The sequence below is a fragment of the Phacochoerus africanus genome, chromosome 8 (assembly GCF_016906955.1).
Source record: "Phacochoerus africanus isolate WHEZ1 chromosome 8, ROS_Pafr_v1, whole genome shotgun sequence".
Lineage (NCBI taxonomy): Eukaryota > Metazoa > Chordata > Mammalia > Artiodactyla > Suidae > Phacochoerus > Phacochoerus africanus.
Window position 1 is genome coordinate 155,060,396 of NC_062551.1, and position 16,676 is coordinate 155,077,071.

The following is a 16,676-nucleotide window of genomic DNA, read 5'->3' on the forward strand; positions in this document are numbered from 1 at the left end:
AGATCATACCCACTAGTGCATTTTATATTCTTATGTTTCCATTCAATACTAGAGCAGAAATGTAAACTATCTGTGATGACTGTGCATTGTCCCATTCCCCTAACATCACACAGCTAGAATGTTGGGTGCCCAGGGTTTCTCCATTCTAAGTTACTTTCTGAAGATGTATCTTGTAGAATAGGATGTCCAAGTTGAAAGATACAAATGATTTTAAAGTTTATGACACATATGGCCAAGTGGCTTTCCTAAAGAACTGTATCAATTTTTCAGTTACTTAAGGAACCTGTAATAAATCTCTGGCCTCAGAAATCTTAGCAAATAGTTTTAAAGCATCTCCCAGCTACTGAAAATTTACTCAAGCAGTAAGACCTTTCATGTAGAGCGTTAGGATTCAGGATTCTTTTGAGTCTAGTCTTTAGTTTGTGGCCACCTCACTGTGTCACTGAGCAAGTTTCTTTTAACTCCCTGGCTTTTAAGTTTTTCATCTGTAGAATCACCATAAGGGAATACCACGCTGTGGGCAGGGTTCTCAAAATGTGCTCTGTGGATTAATAGTTCCTGAGATATGCACCAGAGGTGGAGGGGGAAAAGAAGTAAAGTTACCTGGTCGAATACATTTGGACAAAATTGCATACAACATACCGCTCTTGGAGATTTAAAATGCTCATAACACATTGAAGGCTCTGAGAAGTTTTGCATTTTAATTTACTTAGCCCAGCATTTAGCCGATTTTTTGACCACAGGTCATTTTTTTCTTTTTTTTGTTTAAATGGCCACACCTGTAGCATATGGAATTTCCCAGTCTAGGGGTTGAATCACTGGCCTATAGCAAAACAGAATCCAAGCCACATCTGCGACCTACACCACAGCTCATGGCAACACTAGATCCTTAACCCACGAAGCGAGGCCAGGGATCGAACCCACATCCTCATGGATACTAGTCGGGTTCATTACTACTGAGCCATGACATTTCTTTTTTCACGTAATATCTGTAAGACTATGTAACACAACTGAGGAAACACCGATGTAACAGAAAAAGGGTTTGGAGTCCGCCAAGCATGCATTTAAATCCAGTTTCTGCTACTTACTGAATTTCCATTCTCATAGAGCCAAACAACAAGCAGAATAATAAATTGTGAGACCGTTTTGAATATGGAGTGAGATTATGTATGTAAAGCCCCAGGCAACGGCCTCACATACATGTCAGTTTCTTCCCTCCAGGCTTCTCAACCCCAGACATGCGCATCAGACCTCTCCATCTGCATCAAGAATGTGTTGAATGCCTGTGCCATAAAGGGCTGCAATCTAGGGAGGCACTGCCCATCTGCCTGTTTAGATAAGGTGGAGTCTTAGACAAAGGACCTGGAGTTGAACATGTAATCTGTGAATCAAATGCTTGAACCCAGAATGTGGCCACTTCAGCTAGCTAGCTGTCACGTATTTATGCTTTTTAGGGCCGCACCCACAGCATATGGAGGTTCCCAGGCTAGGGCATCAAATCAGAGCTGTAGCTGCTGGCCACAGCCACAGCCACAGCCACATCCTCCTGGATGCCAGCCAGATTCACTAACCGCTGAGCCACGACAGGAACTCCCACTTCAGCAATTTATTAATTAGCTGCCCATTCTGGACTAGAGAGTCAGAAGGCCCAACCCTGACTGTTTCAAGTGGGTGATCCTAATAAATTGGCCCAGCTTATATTCAAGGCTGATTGTCATCATTACACAACCTCGAGCCACTCCCATTCAGTTACATGGACTTTACATCATGAAACGGAGGTATTTAAAATTTGACTTTGAAAGCGCTGAGTCTCCAGGGACCCTCCATGTAGCTAAATCCAATAGGAAGTTTTCTGGCTTGGTCTTAATTGCCCTCTGTTAACCACTCTTTCCTTCTTGAAATCTTCCTTCTCTCACACTTCTTCTGCACCACACATTCTTGCTCCCTTCCGACCTCCGTGGCTGGTTTTCTTTGACGTCTTTGAAAACTAGAACTCTTCAGGATACAGTCTTGCCTCCCTGTCTTTCTGCTTTTCTCACTCTTAAGAGGTGAGATCCACTTCCTGGTCTTCACATACCACCTATGCTCATACCTCCCAGATCCAGATCTTCACCTGGGACCGCTCCCCAGAAATCCTGCCTTGTTTATGCACCTGCCCCATTTGATATCTTCACTAAGTGCCTCTCAGGCATGAGCAACTTAATGGCTCCAAATCTAAACTCTTGATTTTCTCCTTTCAACCTGTTCCTCTCTCAGTTTTACCCACAGCAGTAAGTGAAACCAACCTAACACACAGTTGATCGAACGAAATACCTAAGAGTGGGCTTTCATTCCTTCTTTCCACTTGCCTCCATATCCAGTCCTTTGGAAATCCCTCTCAATTTTGCTTTCAAGATATACCTCAAATATCTTCCCTTCTACCTGTCTCAACTGCCCCCATCCAAATTTAGGCACCATTATCTCTCACGCAGATAATTGCTATGGCTCCTATTGCCCAAGATGTTCCACTGTATTTTCTTCCAACCCCTTCTCAGCAAAGACACCAGGATTTTTTTTTCTTTTTTTGGGGGGGGGGCACACCCATGGCATATGGAGGTTCCCAGTCTAGGGGTCTAATTAGAGCTACGGCTGCTGGCCTACACCACAGCCACAGCAGCGCCAGACTGAGCCACATCTGCAGCCTACACCACAGCTCACGGCAACGCCAGATCCTTAACCCACTGAGTGAGCCAGGGATCAAACCTGCAACCTCATGGTTCCTAGCTGGATTCATTTCTGCTGCACCATGACGGGAACACCAGGATGATTTTTTAAAATCAGAAAACCGATCATACCCCTCTTTATAAGACCCTCCAGTGATTTTGTTGTTGTTATTATTTTTCACTACACATAGGCTAAAATCCAAATTCCTCATCATGGCACCTGAGGTTCTCTGTGATCTGGCCTCTGGCCTCCTTTCTGATGACTTCTCAGGACACAATCCCTTGTTCTCATACTGCTCCCATCCTGCAGGTCCATGAATAGGATGAGCCATTTCCCACAAGAGGGTCTTATCATGTGCTCACCTCTCCACTTTCCTTGCTTTTTTTTTTTTTTTTTTGCTTTTTAGGGCCACACCCATAGCTTATGGAAATTCCCAGGCCAGGAATTGAATTGGAGCTACAGCTCCTGGCCTACCAGAGCCACACGATGATGTGGGATCTGTGCTACATCTGCAACCCACACCACAGCTCACAGGAACATCAGATCCTTAACCCACTGAGCAAGGCCAGGGATCAAACCCATGTCCTCATGAATGCTCGTCAGGTTCATTACCACTGAGCCACAATGGGAACTCCCCCTTGCTTTAAAAAAGAAATTATTATTGAAGCATAGTTGATTTACAATGTTGTGTTTTTTCAGGCGTACAGCGCAGTGATTCAGTTATATGCTTGCATATATATATATATACATATATGATATATATTTTTGTACATAGTAACATACTTTATATATATGTATCTTTTTTAGATTACTTTCCATTATAGGTTATTATAAAATATTGAGTGTAGTTCCTGTGCTATACAGTAGGTCCTTATTGGTTATCTATTTTATATATAGTAGTGGGTATCTGTCAATCTCAAACTCCTAATTTATCCCTCCCCTCCATCTTTCACTTTGGTGACCTTGAGTTTGCTTTCCATGTCTGTGGGTCTATTTGTTTTGCAAATAAGGTAATTGGTATCACCTTTTTTTTTTTTTTTGATTCCACATATAGGTGATAGCATATAATATTTGTCTTTCTCTGTCTGGCTTACTTAGTATGATCCTGTCTAGGCCTTTGCTCTTCCTAGGGTTTCTCCTCACTATCCTTTGTATTTCAGCTTAAATTCACCTCCACAGAGAACCTCCTTCCAAATTATGTATCTTTAGATTGCTCTGATATTCTTTATCCGAGGACCCAATTTGTTTCATTCATAGTATTATCACAGTTTTGAGTGAAACATTTGGTTCACATGTTTCTTGACTATTCCATCACTACACGGTAAGTTCCATGAGAGTCGCGACATTATCTGTTCTGTTCACCACCTAGCATCTATCATACATGAAATATGCATTGAATGAATGAATGAAGAGGAATGACTGAAGGAATGAATGAAAAGAATTATTTGCTCTGTTCCAAGTACACATAGAATTCCACACTGAACTTCTAGTTTTGAACACGTGCCAGGCTCTCTTGAAGTGTATGCATAGTGCTGTCTCCTCCACACTGAGTAATCACATCTCATTCATCTCAAACCCTCTCAGTTCAGTTAAGTGTCATTTCCTCCAGAGGGATTTCCTTGACCTACCTGCCCTGTTTTAATATAACCCCACATCTGTAGAGCCTCTCCCACTTTATTTCCACTCCTAGACTGCAAGTTCTTCAGGGCAGAAGTCATAACTATATTTATTACCATGGTCCCCTAGTGCTACGCACAGTACCTGGCATAGAGTGGGAACCCCCCCCCAAAAAAAATTTGCATGAATATATTATCTCGTTTAACCTTATGTTATATAATTTAAATTTCACTAGACCCCTGTGAGGTAGAAATTGTTATACCTATTTTATGGATTGGTAAAATATATTCATAGGAAGGTAAAATAATGCACTTAAGGTTGCATAGATAGTTACTAGTAAAGCAAGAATTCAAACCACAGCTCTTTTGAGTCCAAAATCTATGTATTTTTAAAAGCATTCCAAGATATACTATAAAGGATATTAGACAGAAGGGAAATAGAGTAATAAAAGTAATTTTTTTCACCCTTTTATTTGTTTTCATTTAATTTTATTTTTATTAGATTATACTTGATTTTACAGTGTTGTGGCACTTCTGCTGTACAGCATAGTGATCCAGTAATACATACATATAGATTCTTTTTCTTATAATATCTTCCATCATGGATATAGTTCCCTATGCTGTACAGCAGGACCTTATTGCTTATCCATTCTAAATGTAATAGTTTGTATCTACTATCCCCAAATGCCCCATCCATCCCACTTCCTCCCCCATCCTTGGCAACCATACGTCTGTTCTCTATGACTGCAAGTATATTTTTGTTTTGTAGATAGGTTCGTCTGTCCCATATTTTAGATTCAACACATTATATGGATATTATATGGTATTTGTCTTCCTCTTTCTGACTTACTTCACACAGAATGAGAATTTCTAGTTGCATCCATGTTGCTGCAAATGGCATTATTTTGTTATTTTTTATGACTGAGTAGTATTCCATTGTATATATATACCACATCTTCTTAATCCGCTCATCTGCTGATGGACATTTAGGTTGCTTCCATGCCTTGGATATTGTGAATAGTGCTGCTATGAACTTTTTGAATGAAAGTTTTGTCCAGATATATGCCCAGGATTGGGATTGCTGTATCATATGATAGTTCTATATTTAGTTTTCTGAGGAACCTCCATACTGTGTTTTCCACAGTGCTTGTACCAATTACATTCCCACCAACATTGTGGGAAGGTTTCCTTTTCTCCACACCCTCTCCAGCATTGTTACTTGTAGATAAGTTAATGATGGCCATTCTGACTGGTGTAAGGTGGTTTTGACTTGAGTTTCCCTAATAATTAGTGATGTTGAACATTTTTTTCCTGTGCCTACTGGAAATCTGTGTATCTTCTTTGGAGAAATGTCTGTTTAGGTCTTTGGCCCATTTTTTGATTGGGTTGTTTGGTTTTTTGGTTGTTAAGTTGTAAGAGTTGTGTGTATATTTTGGAGACTAGGCCCTTATCAGTTGCATTGTTTGCAAAGATTTTCTCCCACTCTGTGTGTTGTTTTTTCGTTTTTTTAATGTTTCCTTTTCTGCACAAAAAACTTTGAGTTTAATTAGCTCCCATTAGTTTGTTTTTATTGTCATTATCCTAAGAGGTGGATCAAACAAGATGTTGCTGTGTTGCTGTGATTTATGTCAAAGACCATTCTACCTATGTTTTCTTCTAGGAGTTTTATAGTATCAGGCCTTACATTTGGTTTTTAATTCATTTTGAGTTTGTTTTTGTACATGGTGTTACAGAATGTTATAATTTCCTTCTTTTACATGTAGCTGTCCAGTTTTCCCAGCACTGCTTATTGAAGAGACTGTCTTTCTTCCACTGTATGTTCTTGCATCCTCTGTCATATATTAATTGACCATAGGTGCTTGGGTTTACTTATGGGCTTTGTATCCTTTTCCATTTATCTATATTTCTGTTTTTGTGTCAGTACCATACTGTTTTGATGATTGTAGCTTTGTATTATAGGCTGAAGTCCAAGAGCCTGATTCTGCCAGTTCCATTTTTATTTTGCAATATTGCTTTGGCTATTCAGAATCTTTTGTGTTTCCACACAAATTTTAAAATATTTTGCTCTAGCTCTGTGGAGAATGTCATTGGTAATTTGATAGGAATTGCACTGAATCTATAATTTTCTAAAAAGCTTATTATGTGCCAGGTTCTGTGCTCAGTGCTATATAATAACTCTTTTAACTCCTGACAGGAACTCTATGAAATATGTATTATTTCTGTTTTATAAATGAGAAAGTTGAGTCTTAGAGATTTTAAGTAACTTACCCAAGTTCCACAGGCACAAGTGGTGAAGCCAGGACTTAAGCCCTGGTTGATCTCACACCAAAGTCCACACCCAGAATTGCCTGAAGTATAGCTAAAGATTAATTACCCCAAATATAAGTGTCTGTATTTACAGGACTCACTTTGAGTCACATCCACTAATTCAGTTGTTTATATTAGCTAAAATTTCATGTGGCCTAAATGCATATTGATTTACAGTCATGTAGACAACTATAGAAAATATTCACATGGCCTTGGCCCAGGATACACTCTGATGCCCATGAAAACAAGAAAATAAAAAAAGGATTGTGATTTAAATTTCATTAGGAGCCACTGCCTATATGGCCTATTTAAAGAAACAAACAAACAGACCCTGTGGTTTTCCTCTACATTTGAGGTCTTCACTCATATTTCTTTAATTCCCCTAAGAGTTTTGTTTGTCCTTCATCAGTGGAAATGTTTGGTTGGAAATGTTATTTTAAAAATGTGTAGGTATCCTAATTCCAAGTTAAATATTTGTGTTGCTTACCCAAATGGGTGCTCTGTTTTGAAGATGGTTTTTCTGGTGTGTGTGAGTAGCAGTCATGGTGGTAATAATACAGATCTGGGAATTAGAAGGCCTGACTGTGCCTCTAGGTCGCTGAGTGATTTACATATCAAAACGCTTTGCTTCCTCTCTGGCCCTCAACTGGAAGGGATAATAATTGCAATAATCTTAGAGGGATAGAATGAAGATTAAATTGATCAACATTCATAAAATACCTAGAGGAGTGGCCTGTTTGCTATTTAATACTCCCTTGTCTTTCTGGGACTCAGTTTCCTTATCTGTAACATGAGTGGATTAAAGTAGATATCAGAATCCTTTGTAATTCTAAAGACCTAGGAAATAAAAGTAGCAGAAGTAGCAAACAAGGATTTTAAAAGAGTTTTTTAAAGTATATTAAAATAAGAGAAACTGTGAACAAGATGAGAAGTGAAAGATATAAAAAGCACCAAATGAAATTTTGAAGCTGAAAATTATAATAACAAAAATGAAAGATTCATTGGCTGGGCTAAAAAACAGATTAAACATTGCAGAAGAAAAAAATAGTAAACTTGAAGGTATAGTGATAGAAGCTTTAGAAAATGAAACAGAAAAATTCTGCCAAAAACAAGTAAACAAACAAAAACCAGAGCTGCAATGATCTGTGGGGATAACGTCAGTAATCTAATGTCTCTGCAACTGGACTATCAGAAGGAAAGGAGAGAATAGGGGTAGAAAGCATATTTGAATTAATAATGGCAAAAATTTTATCCAAATTTGATGAGGACTATAAATCCATAGAACCAACCACACCAAGGCGCATCATAATCAAACGGCTGGAAATTAAAGGCAGTCGATTTTTAAAAAATATGACACACAGAGAATAACAAAATAGATTTATCCTCAAAGATTGTGCAGGCTGAGGATAATGGAAGGGCATCTTCAAAGTGATGTGGGAAAAAAAGAGAAAACTATTCACTTAGAATTTTGTATTTTTCAAAGGTATCCTTCAAAATAAAGGTAAAATAAAGAATTTTTCGGACTAACAAAAATGGATAATTCCCTCACCAAAATTCATTCTGCACCATATTTATTCAAGAAGAATCAAAATGGTATCAGAAGCATTACGATACTATGTGAAGGTAGGCTATGATGAATTAATTATGAATGTTGCAAATCTTAGGGTGACAACCAAAATAAATGAGTAAACAAAGTAAAATTGCTAACACATCATTTAGAATTAAAGAACATGAAACCCAAAAGATGACAAAAAAGAAAAACAGAAACAAAGAATAAATGGGATAAATAGTAAACAAATAGAAAAATGAATACTAGACAAGTAGTAAACAAATAGATCCAAACCCACGCATATCAGTAATAATATCTTATATAAGTAGTATAAATTCTGCGATTGAAAGACAGAGATTTTTAGACTAGATAACGAAGTAAGACTCATCTATATGCCATCTACATGAAGCATGTTTAAAATATGGAGTCAGATTTTATTTCCAAAATAAAATCTTGGAAAAAAAACTCACCATGCACATACCAGGGATAATGAAAGCCTTTCATAGAGGGGCAACAAACCTCTATGATAGAGGTAGATAGATAGATAGATAGATGGATAGATTGATAGATAGATGATAGATAGGTGGATAGATTGATAGATAGATGGATAGATAATAACAGAGCTTCAAAATACATGGAGCAAAAACTGATCGGACTAATAGGAGAAATAGACAAATCCACAAATAGAGTTGGGGATTGCAACATCCCTCCCTCCCTAACTGATAGAACAAGGAGGTGAAAACTTGTGCCACACTGACAACCAACTTGACAATGTTTTAGAGCTACACCCAACAGCAGATGAATACCCACCTTGAAGTGCATGTGAACTATTCACTAAGATAGATCATAGTCTTTGCCATAAAACCAATCTCAGTAAATGCGAAGGTTTGGAAAATGTTTTTAAACTTTTTAAAGCAATGCACATACTAAAATGTATTATTTCTATAAGGCACATAAGAGAGATCCATTGACTTTGGAGGCTGAATAATATAACTTCTCCTCCTCAACATTGTTTTAAAATATTTTTCTCAAACAACCCCGTTTTTCTAAGATTTTATACTAATGGTATAATAACACGCCGACAATATACTTTATCATAATAGTAAACATAAGCTTATAAAATTAAATGTATACCATTAAAATGTAAATGTATATCATCTGTTTTCATCTGTTAGAGTTTATACAAGGTTTTATTTGGGAAAAATAAGTACCATTGTTAAATTTTTTAAAGTTTGAAATTAAAGACTAATCCAAAAGATCCAAACTATTTGGCGCATTGTAAGTTTATTCTAATTTTTGTCAACCATCAGAGAAAACACAAGTATCCAAAAATGACAACACTCACATGACACCACTGGCAACAGCTTTCAGTGAACGCTTACTAAGTATCAGGCATTGTTCTACACACTTTTTTGTGCATTTAATTCTTCCTCTTACTTGCCTCCTGTTTTACAGCTCAGAAAACTTAACATGCCTAAGATCACACAAATAATAAATGCTAGTGCCAGAACTTGAGCCCAGTAATATCACTTCACCATGTAGCGTTGCATTTGCAAGGCCAGGGTCAAACACACAGGCATTAGACACAAAGATCTCGTGATTGCCTACTTCAGCACTTTGCAACCTATTTAATTGGTTCTCTTTTGCCTTGACTTCAAATTTGCCTCTTCACTGGTCTGTCTTATTTGATAAGTTCATCAAACATCAAGACTCTTTGTTCATTTTCAAAAAGGATTACAATGATAAGCTTTTATAATTAAGAGTATCTCAGCAGAGATTTCCTTTACCACAGTTCTCTGGCCTTTATCTTCTAATTATTAGAGATGACTTTTCTGATTTTTCAAAATTGTATTTGCTTTAAATACAAGTTGAAAATTAACTGCTTGTAAAAATGCCTTCCCCCCCTTCTGAACTGTTGCTTAGAGGAAACATCTCTTGCTCCAGCATTCAAAAGCAATAATGGGAGTTCCCTTCATGGCACAGCGGAAACAAATCTGACTAGGAACCATGAGGTTGCAGGTTCGATCCCCGGCCTCAATCAGTGGGTTAAGGATCTGGCGTTGCTGTGAGCTGTGATGTAGGTTACAGACACGGCTCAGATCCTGCGTTGCTGTGGCATAGGCTTGCAGCTGTGGCTCCAATTTGACCTAGCCTAGAATCCTCCACATGCTGCTGGTGTATCCCTAAAAAGTCAAAAAAAAAAAAAAAAAAGGCAATAATGATTCAAAATTGAATCATCCAACAGGAATTTGAATGAAATAACTCTACTTAAAATTGGCAATATTTGGGAGAGAAGGAGTACTTTAAAACTATCCCTAAGGCAAAATAAGGGGCTATATAAGTACCACAAAATACTTGATGTTAAGATTAAAAACAAAAAACAAAAAACATGAAGGCAGTTTGGGATATTCAAGGAAACAGAATGGGTAAAATGCATTGCACATATGAAAATATCACTTTCATTCATTACTCCATAACAAAAGGTAAAATTCATTTGTAGAAGGAAATGACCCAGCATCTCTACGGTCTCTCAATTTTACATGTATTATCTAATTGTATCTTCCCAAAACATGAGATGAGTATTCTTATAATTCACAAATAAATAAGCAGAGGTTAATTGTCTAATATCATTCAAGAGAACTATTATTTTTTGAGTATATTTTATATCTAGGGTCTTTTTTCAAGTTCGTTAACGCTTATGGAAGAGGCATTTTTATTCTCATTTTACATATCGAGACACTAAAGCTCCAAGAGACCAATTTCCTCCAGATGACCCAGCTCCTAAGTATTAGAGCTATGATTTGCACACAGGCCCATCTGACTCTAAGTGGATGCTCTTTTCACTGGTCTGGACTGCTTCCCTGGACTAGTAATAACACGGAAAGAGGCCACATTCTATCCTAAAATAGCCTGTATCAAACATGAGAGTATCTTAGTTCCCCACCAGGTCATCCCTAAGTGCACATTTTTCAGAGTCTTTTGGCCAACTCACCGGTTCACCTTCTCCTGTATGGTTACCCCAGGCTGACAAGTCATCAAAGACAAGATGAAAAAAGCAACAGCCAACATCTCATCCAGAAGCCACCACCCTATATTACAAAGAAGGACTAAAACCACTTAGGGAGTTGAAGTAAGAGGTGTCTACAGACCAGGACCTAGAAGATCTATCTAATGTTTGAAACTAACAGAACTTGTTTGATTCTCATTCAGATGTGGTTAATTACTTACTAGGATATTGATTAGCCAAACACCCTAAAATTCTAGACACCAAAGGCCACTGTCCTTCAGACCTTTTGAAAAGCAATATCCATAGGGTTGAGGAGAGGAGGATATTTAACTCATTTCAGCTAAGCAAAGGGATCTTATTTTCAGAATGAGTAAAAAGACAAACCAAAATATATCTCCAGAGTTTGTGGCCCTTTTTACAGGCTCGTGGGACTTCTGAGCTCAGATGAGTTTGTTTTGCTTGGCTGAAAAAAAGCTAATACTGACTCACCCATAAACTTGCAGCAAAATGTCGAAAACACTAACCATCAAATGGAGAAGTTCTACAATTTATTGCCGAACACCTGGAGCCTGAGAAGTGTGGGTAATTGAAATGGACTTTCCACTTCCCATCCAGACGTGCAGTATCATTACCATCTAGAATATTTGTGTCTTCAGGAAACCAGATGCCTTAAATGAACACCTCCAGAAGCATATTCTCTAGAGCTTTAATAACAACCAATCATGGGACCGATGACACCATATCTACATCCATTCTCTTACTGTTCCGGACATGGTCACAAATTAATTAAATAAGGAGAGGTGGATAGGCAATAACTGCACATGTGGCAGACGTTTCACATGTCTCGTTTTATTTACTCCTCACAACAAGTCTATGAATGGAAAGGATTCGTTTCATTTTGCAGTTGAAGAAATGAAGATCCAGAGAGGTCAGCTAACTTGCCCGAGAATGGAGCCATCTTGACGCCTTTGTCAGTAGTTAGATTCTCTCATTAGCAGGTTTGGCCTTATCAATCTCAAAGTTATGAAAAAAAGGTACTGGATAACTTGTGCGCGCAAGAAGTGTGTACAAATGCAAACATGGCACCCAGTCATTGTGGGCTCCATTTCTTCTAGAGTGAGGGGAGAGTCGACAGAAGTCAATACCCATTCCAGGTCCTGGAAAGCCCCTCCAGCCCCGGATTGCTGAGTCTCTCTTCCTCCCTCTTTCTCTTGCTTTTGATGTCTGGGTTCTCTCGTGGCAGCAGTTTTACATTCTGTCTGACCCATTTGAAAAACTCTCTTTTTTCCTTTCGCCACAAGTAATCCAGTCATGACTGATCCCTCCTAATGCTTTTACTGAAGATATGGATGTGATGGGGGTAATATCGGGACACCTTTGAGGCAGCTCAGGGTGGCACAACTGGAACCCACTTCTCTCCACAAGCTCCTTAGCCATCTCCCTCCTTGTTCCATCCAAAGTCCAAGTTTCCGACACAGGTCCATTGCCCCCCGCCTCCTGCAAAGGGAGTATAGCTCAGATTTTCCTTTGGCATTTCTGTGGTTCTTCTTATGGGGACCAGGCCTCTCCCTACAACAGGGGTCTCAACGGGGGATGACTTTGCCCCTCAGGGGACATTTGGAAATGTCCAGAGACATTTATGGTTGCCACAACTTGGGAGGTTGGGTTGCTGGCATCCAGTGGATGCTAAACAACCTGAAATGCATAGGACAGCTCTCCCAACAAAGACTTACCTGGCCCCAAGTGTAGTAGTGCCAAGACTGGGAAAGATCACAGAAAGACTGGTCTGTCTTCCCTGCCCCCTGGAATTCCGGTGAATTATTTTTCTTCTTCTTTTTATGTATAGGCAGTCTTCCTTAGACCATCTCTTCTTTTTTTCTTTTGTCTTTTTGTCTTTTCTAGGATGGCACCCGCGGCATATGGAGGTTCCCAGGCTAGGGGGTCTAACTGGAGCTGTAGTCACCAGCCTATGCCACAGCCACAGCCATGTGGGTCCAAGCCGCATCTGCGACCTACACCACAGCTCACGTCAATGCTGGATCCTTAACCCACTGAGCGAGACCAGGGATCAAACCCGCAACCTCATGGTTCCTAGTCGGATTCGTTAACCACTGAGCCACGACGGGAACTCTGAGACCATCTCTTCTTGAGGTGCCTCTTCTCATCCAAGATTGTCAGTGGCAGGCAGGACTCCTCCTTAACCTCTGCTCACCTCTCTCACTCACCTCCCCCCAACTTGGTCATTTAAATGCTATCATTTTTCTTCTGTAATGTTTTTTCTCCAAGCTTCTCTCCTTCATTCTCACCCTTGGATCACTTTCAGGGCCTCAACTCTCTCTCTGAAACTTTTATAACAGACTCCTAGGGGGCTTCTATTTATCCCCACTCCAAACCTCTCTGGAGATTTGTCTTCAGGAAAGCTGGCTATGAAAACATCACTCTCCAGTGCAGAAACCTTCCTCGGTTCCCCCATTCCCTGTAAGATTAGAAGTCCAAATTCCACCATAAATGGGTCCCACCCCATCTTTGCAAGCTTATCAGCCACACTCCTCTAATTATTCCCCACCTTATAGGCTAGATTCCACTTACCTTGTTCACACTTTCTCACTGCTGGGACCTTGTTCATGCTGAACATGAACTACTTTTATCCACGAGCTGCTACCCTCCTCTCAAAGAGCAGGTCCATCATGGAGCTGTAGTCACCAGCCTACGCCACAGCCACAGCCATGTGGGTCCAAGCTGCATCTGCTTGATGGCCCCATTGGGGAGATGTCTCTTTTTTATCTTTGAAACTTATGAGCACATCCCCAGCAATTTTCATTTTTGCTTCATATTATATTCTTCCAACGGAGTAGGCAGGTTTTGAGAATGAAAGTTTCTTGAGGGTAAATTCAATGTCTGCTTCTTCTTTATGCTCACTTCTATCCCTTGACCCTGAATCTTCACTATGAAATATTGGTTGATAGAGTGAATGAGCAAAGGACTAAAAATACTTTACAATTTCATAATAGTTTCAGGTTTATTTCTCATTTAATTCTCAAAAGAACCTTGTGAGATAAATATCATTGTTCTGAAGGGAATCCTGAGGGTCAGAGAGACTGATTAAGATTGAAAATGGAAGAATACATAGAGAGTACCAGGCCCTATGCCTGCCACTTTTCATGTTTTTAAAAAATCTTTTTTTAATATATTTAATCATAATGGTGATCCTACAAGACCAGAAATAATAGTGCTGTTTTGAAAATGAGGATATTGAGTTTCAGAGTAGTTGAGTAATTTGTTTGCAGTTACACAGCTGGTGAATTTCAGAGTCATAGCTTTATTTATTTTTAAATGTATAAGTTTGTTTCTAGATTTCCTTGTTTTTGTTTTCTTTTCTTTTTTTTAGGGCCACACCTGCGGCATATGGAAGTTCCCAGGCCAGGGGTCAAATCAGAGCTACAGTTGAGGCTATAGCTATAGCCACAGCAACACAGGATCCAAGCCACATCTGCATCCTACACCATAGCTCATGGCAATGCCAGATCCTTAACCCACTGACCGAGGCCAGGGATCAAACCTGCATCCTCATGGATGTTAGTCAGATTGGTTTGCACTGAGCCATGATGGAAACTCCCTGAGATTGTTTTTGGTTTGTCAAACAACTATTAAGCAGTGTATCAGGACTAATGCCTGGGTCTTCTAGCTCCAAGTTTGGTTCTCTGTTTATTACACCTTAGCTCAGAGAATGACTATCACTTCTGGGGGACAAAGATAGCAAAATAAAATGAATGGAGAGAGAGTAACAGCATAGAATCAATAGAGAAGGCAAGTCAAATGGGATCATTCCCTGCCTCTATGACTAAGTGCGTGAGCACATGAGAGACAGGGAGGGAATGTGTGCATGTGTGTTTGTGTGTGTGTGTGTGTGTGTGTGTGTGTGTGAGAGAGAGAGAGAGAGAGAGAGAGAGGTGGGGGCAGGGCACTCATCTGCTTTCAGCCAAAATGTTCTAAGATGAATGGGAAATGCCAAAAAATTGTTAAGTTTGCATATGCAGATTTCACCTTAATTGTAGCATTCTGTTATCAAAGATAGATAGTCATAAAATACCATGCAGAATAGAGAGTGAGAGGGCAATTCATTTTGCAAACACATAGCTTGTCTCTGGGAAACACTTTCCACTATCTAAATCAGCCTGTGAGTTATGGCCTCAGAGTGGAAAATAGCCTGTGTTGGCCCAGACTGTGACAGCCCTATCTGTGCTCTCTGAAAAGCTTCAGAAGCTCTAGGCCACATTCCCCCTATGCTGGGCCTGCAGGTTGCTCAGTGCAGACAGATCAAAATTCTGCACATCCAAGGCAAATGGAGGCATTTTGCTAGAATGGAAAGAACACCATTGACCAGTCATTTTTCCTAGCCTCAGTTTCTTCGTCTGTAAAATTGATGAAATAATACCTCTCAGGATAGGATTAGAGAACTGTAGAGGAAACTAGGAAATCTATCCTCAACTGGGAATTCTGAACAGCAGTTGCTTGTTTTTTGAGACAATCCTTACTCTTCTTTCTGTACCTCCTTCCCTACCTGTTTGTCTCTTTCATAAGCATGGATGCTTGCATCGAAGTACCAATGAAGGGGAGAGTGGAAGAAAGGCAAAGCCTGGCAAAGAGAATCATGAAGGAGGATGAAGTGCAGGAGGTTCATGTCCAGGTATCCTGGGCTGATTTTAAGGCCACCTGGAAGGTGGATGCTACCAGCAAAAGCTGATAGGATGCCTTTAGCCTTGGGGCCTAGGTGACAAAATGGCAGAGGGCCTGCTTCTCTATCTCTGCCCAGGACCCTTCTAGCATGGCAAGTGTTGAAAACTTGGAGAGCAACTCAAAGTAGTAAAGTCAGCTAGGGCATGGCCAATCCCCATGGCCATAGCCAGAAGCAAATGAAGTTTCTGCTGTTGCCAGAATTTGGCCTCTGTCTGCAGGTGCCAAATTGAAACGCAGAGACAGAGTTTTGGGTAAAGGAGAAAAAATAGCTTTATTGCTTTGCCAGGCAAAGGGGGGGCCCACAGCAGGTGAATGCCTTAAAAACTGTGCCCCCCCCCCCCAATGTTGGAAAGAATTGCAAGGAGTTTTACAGTACAAAGGAGAAAAACAGGTTTTCAGATAGGAATCAGGATTGGAATAAACATGCATTCTTTTTTCTTTGGTGGACTCTTAGCCACCAAAGCTGGAGTCGGGAAGTCTCAGTATGATCATGACGGTAATCTTCTGGGTTATTGCCTAGAATAAGAGTGCTTGCGAAAAGGGCATGTTGATCAGAGATTAGAACGAACTGGGAAAGTTCCTGAAAAACATCATGTGCTAATAATTTTAACCCACAGGCAATTATGCTTGGGGTGCCTAATCTTTAGCTTACAATTAAGCTAAAGGGTGCAATTAAGCCAGGGAGGACAAGGAAGGACTCTAAGCTGTTCAGTTTTAAAGTATTCATTTCTAAAAGAAGCATAACGAATATAGCTTT

General features: G+C 39.7%; 1 protein-coding gene across 1 annotated transcript in view; it reads right to left on the minus strand.

Annotated features, from left to right (window-relative positions):
• Positions 1-11,348, minus strand: part of C8A (complement C8 alpha chain) — a 64,023-nt gene extending 52,675 nt beyond the window's left edge. Inside the window, exon 1 of the mRNA XM_047792371.1 lies at positions 11,168-11,348. Coding sequence (XP_047648327.1) covers positions 11,168-11,244 — 77 coding nt within the window. The 5' untranslated portion in view covers positions 11,245-11,348. The remainder of the gene's footprint in view (positions 1-11,167) is intronic.
• Between the last annotated feature and the right edge of the window lie 5,328 nt (positions 11,349-16,676).